The sequence below is a fragment of the Seriola lalandi genome, unplaced genomic scaffold, assembly GCF_002814215.2.
Source record: "Seriola lalandi dorsalis isolate HSWRI2012SDOR001 ecotype SW California unplaced genomic scaffold, Sedor1 jcf7180002054933, whole genome shotgun sequence".
NCBI classification, from domain to species: Eukaryota; Metazoa; Chordata; class Actinopteri; order Carangiformes; family Carangidae; genus Seriola; species Seriola lalandi.
The window spans coordinates 4,195,128-4,199,752 of NW_019525485.1; the positions used below are offsets into that span (position 1 = coordinate 4,195,128).

Below are 4,625 nucleotides of genomic sequence, written 5' to 3' on the forward strand. Positions count from 1 at the left end.
GTGGGCGGGGGGGGTTGGGTTTGGGTGGAAGGAGACGTTTCAGCGACGACCTAACATACACTCACGCTGTTACACATATCCCCACCTGGGAGCTGTTAAGCTTCACCGCAGGATTGCACTACTGGCCACTGAGCATTAAGAGTTTAGACGAACAGGAGAGGGAGAGGTGAGAGGCGAGGGAAGGAGGTAAGGAAAGGAAAGGAGCACTACTGCTGCTCTCACATCTCACACAAATATTTAAGTGTCTTGTATTGTACCAGTGTTCACTGGGCTGCACACATTTTTTACGTGCATTCACTAACTGCGGGAAAGTTCCACGTACACGTAGAAGCACTTTGGGAAAGAAACTCATTCAGATATGGAGAGGCGAGCAGCGCTGAAAGTAACTTGCTGAGGGACTATGTGAGAGGGAGAAATGAGGATTAAGGGGATAAGAAAGGTATAATATGAGGAGCTGGGAGGCAGAGAAGTAGAGCGCGGAAAGAGAAGAGGGAAAAAAAAAAGCAAGAGAGAGGGACTCGGAGCTGAAGACAACAGCATGGGGAGGCTGGGAGAAGGAGAGCACGAGACGACACTCCTACAGAGGCAGGAGAGAGAAAGGATAGAGGGAGGAGGGGCGAGAGACGAGCGTGGAGGGTGGTGGGAGGTGGGGAGAACTTAAGGAAGAGGAAGAGAGGGAGACACAGAGGAAGCGAGATGGGGAGATGTTAGTTGTGCTGACGGTTTAAGAGAACACAGATCAAAGTTTCATGCTGTTATGTCACTGCAAAAGCAGGAGATGTAAATAATGAATAAAAGGCACAGGAAGTGTGTGTGTGTGTGTGTATGTGTGTGTGCGCTCCGGTGGGTGGTGTCTGTGTACATTTCAACGGGTGTGCCTGCTTTTGAGGTCATCTGCTATATTTAGAAAGCGCCGGCGTGCCGGTGTACCTGTACTGTAAAAGCTAATAGTTATTTCAATAGCAGCTGTTGAGACTGCAGCGAATCACAGTTTCTGATGTAAGAGTGAACGGGGGAGCCATGAATGATTGATCGGCACTCATTTCCCGATATAGAGCAAAGAGGACACATCAAAAAATAAAAAAGACAAGAGGCAGAGAGAGCGAGCGCGGAGGGGAAGCGGGAGAGCTTCGAGATTGGGAACCGACACTGCCGCTGCCTGTGGAAGAATAGAGAAGGTGCCTTTCATTAGCCTGAGGGTTTGCCATGTTTAAAAGATAGCATGGGCGGCGTGGGAGAAGGCATAAACACACATGTATGAGTATGTATGAGCGGCAATGTGTGTGTTCCCTTTTATGGTTTAGGAAGTTATGTTTTGCTGATGTTCAAAGTTATTTTTACTTGGCAAGACAATGGAAAAGAGAGACCTGACCACAGTGTAGCTGTTTTAAATCCCTAAATCGCCACAGTGGACAGAAAAGGATTTCTCCTCCTCTCCCTCATCACCGCTTTTAACTTGCCCTTTAAAAAAAAATAAAAACCGAGCTCAAAAGTGCAGCAGAGAACTGTTGTTGTTTCTGTTCAAACTGTCTGAATGTGAAGCAGGATGATACCGGCAAAGGTTAGAAAAGGAAAAGGTTAGAAAAGCCTAAAACACACACACACACACACACCTGTAATCTGGCATCCGTAGAGCTCGAAGCGCAGGGCGATGCCGTTCCTCCAGGTCTGAGGTCGGATGCGAACAAACCGCGCCAAGACTGGCTGCGGGACCCGGTTCAGAACCACCTCAGCCGGGTCTGTGTTGGCGTGGAAAATCTGGGGGAACAAGGACAAACAGGAGACAAAGGTTGGTTACTGTCAGAGGGTGATGTACTGTACCTGCCTGTATGCTTGCGCTTGTCTTATCTCTCTCTTTCTCACATATACACACTATCTCTTGCTCCACACCCACCCGCAGTGCACGGTTTCGCTTGGCTACACACACACACACACACACACACACACACACACACACACACACACACACACAGTGCCAGGCCGGACAAAGCAGAGACAACCCAAACACGGATCCAATGTCACCAGCCCAGCTGTCGATGTGTTTTGGGGTCAAAGGTTCGGCGCTGGGAGGCTGGGAAAGCCCGACGATGGATGAGGGTTTCTCTCTCCTCCTCCTCCTCCTCCTCACACACTGCTTACTCATCCACCAACTTCCATTCACCTCTCTCCACTGGTGGTCATCAGGAAGCCGCCGGGGGAGAGACGTGACCTGACACGGCCAAACATGACCGGCCTTCAGACGCAGGAAGTGTGTCCAGGTGGGCAGGATGTGAGTGAAATTCACTTCCTGAGGCATCCGCCAAAAACCATCAACAGTCACTTCATGAACACTCCCTTCCTTCCATTTGGTCTTAAAAGACGGGCCGCGGCAGCGGGGGGGGCGGAGGGCAAATGTAACCAGGGTGGTCAGTTACTTTCTGTTTGGGGCAGTTGGATGACAGACACGAATCTTCCTTTCTGTCCTTTTTGTGGCAGAAATGTTTTTTTTTTCCAAACCCCATAACTCCAAGTTTGTAATTATGATCAACTTCCTCCTTCCTTCTCCACCTCATTCTCGCCTCCTCTCTCCGTCTGTCTGTCTGTCTCCACCACATCCCTCTGGATCCCTCCATCTCAACACCTCCGTTCTCTCCTTAAACCTCCTCTTCAAGACCACAGCACAGCTGATATCTCTCTCTCTTTCTTCCTCTCGGTGGTGGCGGCTACTAACTGAAACCACACACACAAAAGACACAGGAAACCACAGGAAACCACACACACATGCGCACACACACTCACACTCACACACTCAGATAAGCAGAGGAAGCGTCTTTTAACTGACTGAGTGACTGTTAAGTGTCATTCACTCTCTCGGTCTGTGGTCGACCGGGCCGGGCTGATAGGAGAGCGGCTGCTGAACGACGGATATCAGAGTAAAAACCACGGCGACTAACATCGCTGCCGCACGACGCAGTGGAAAGATGGGAAGACAACAGCTACAAGCAGCTGAATTAAAGATTAAAGGCATCACGATTTTCCCTTTTACTCTAATCCAGACACACCATGATCAAACCCAAGCACGCTCCCGTTGCCTAAAAATTTGATTCCCTCTTCTTTTGATAAGGTTGTTTTTCCTTTTAAGTCATAAACTGTCTGCTTTCATTTGAATTTTAAAAATATTGGCGTAAAGTGACCCATTTGTAAAGTTCCCTGCTTTGTCAAAATAATATGATATTCCAGAAATTCCGTAACCAGTGGGAATGGGAGTGATATGATTTCAAAATCCTACTCGAGGGGGTTTATTTGATTTTGGGCATGGCCTGATTTAATCAAGTGGAGCTGACACTGGTAATACAAAGCAGCATGAGTGTTTGAACAGATAAGCGGGGGCTATCTCTGCTGGATCTGCTGCTGGATGGAGGATAGACAGCCATCATGTTTACCTAAGAGGCCAAACAGTGGATGCGGGCTCTTATGGGGGTTATGTAAACACCCACGCACGCTCATACAAACCGACCTGTCTTCACTACTCTCAGATATTCTGTGTGTGTGAGACAACGAGCGGCGGGGAGGGAGGGGGGGAGCTGAAAATGACTGCAGGGAGGATGAGTCCTCAGAAGAAGAGTTAAAAACAGATGACGAGAGGGGCGGAGGCGGGAGCGAGAGAGCGAGGGAAGGGAAAGAAGAGGTTGAATGGAGGGCAGCAGATACAACTAAATGAGGAATATGAAGAGGAGGCAGGGAGTGGTGGCGAGTGGGAGGGGAGGAACAACGAAGACATTCATCACGAAACAGGAAGTAGTCCATCCAAGCGTTTATGTGATTATAAGACCAAACAACAGCAAAAATTCAATGGAATTTCCTCAATTTTGAAATAAATTGCTCTCACAATTTCACATGATTGGACAGACATCATGATTCGAGCGTCAGCCCTCCCAAGATATCAAAGCGCCGGTAAACTGTTGCCAAAAGCTTCAACTTTTATGATAAAAAATAAATTGTCAAGTGAAAAATGGTGTAAACATGACATGATCAGGCCCACGGACGCTTTCAAAAGTAGAAAGTTAGGAAACCGTCTGTAGAATATTGGTCCATTACAACTTCCCAGAAATGTCTTGCTCCGATGTAGAAAATGCCCACCATGACTAAGAGGCCATTAGCTGGTGCATTATAATACTGACAGCTGCTTTTCTTTGTTTCCATCTTTGGATAAAAGCAGGGAATATGGCCAACATTAATGACACAAAAAGAACAATGTGTTCAATGTGAATCTGGCACTCCTCATTCGTCTTTCTAGGAAGAGAAACTGAGACAATGAGAAGTTGTTCGTCGGCTCTCAGCTTCTTATGTCCCCTTCCACTTCCTCCCATCTATTGTCAGGCTACCTGAAAGGTCCCTCATGTGACCCCTGAGCCATTGCCTTCGAGGTTAAAGGTCAACGGCCTTAGGAAGCAGATGGTTGGTCATTGACCAACTTGTTGATAACGTGGTTACTTTTTCACTGACCAGGAATGTCCAGCGGGCAGTGGCCTGCAGATGTGCTACCAGTCTGCCGTCTGGCCCAGGTCTGTAATCTGCCTGACGACCGCCATGTTTTTCATTTTTGCTTGCATATGTGTGTGTGTGTGTGTGTCTATGTGACCCCC

The 4,625-nt window shown here is 48.0% G+C and overlaps 1 protein-coding gene across 2 annotated transcripts in view; it reads right to left on the reverse strand.

Moving 5' to 3' along the window:
* Positions 1-4,625, reverse strand: part of nrp2a (neuropilin 2a) — a 59,251-nt gene that overhangs the window by 19,796 nt on the left and 34,830 nt on the right. For both annotated transcript variants that reach the window (XM_023393275.2, XM_023393276.2), the window contains exon 8: positions 1,614-1,758. In XM_023393275.2, coding sequence (XP_023249043.1) covers positions 1,614-1,758 — 145 coding nt within the window. The remainder of the gene's footprint in view (positions 1-1,613; positions 1,759-4,625) is intronic.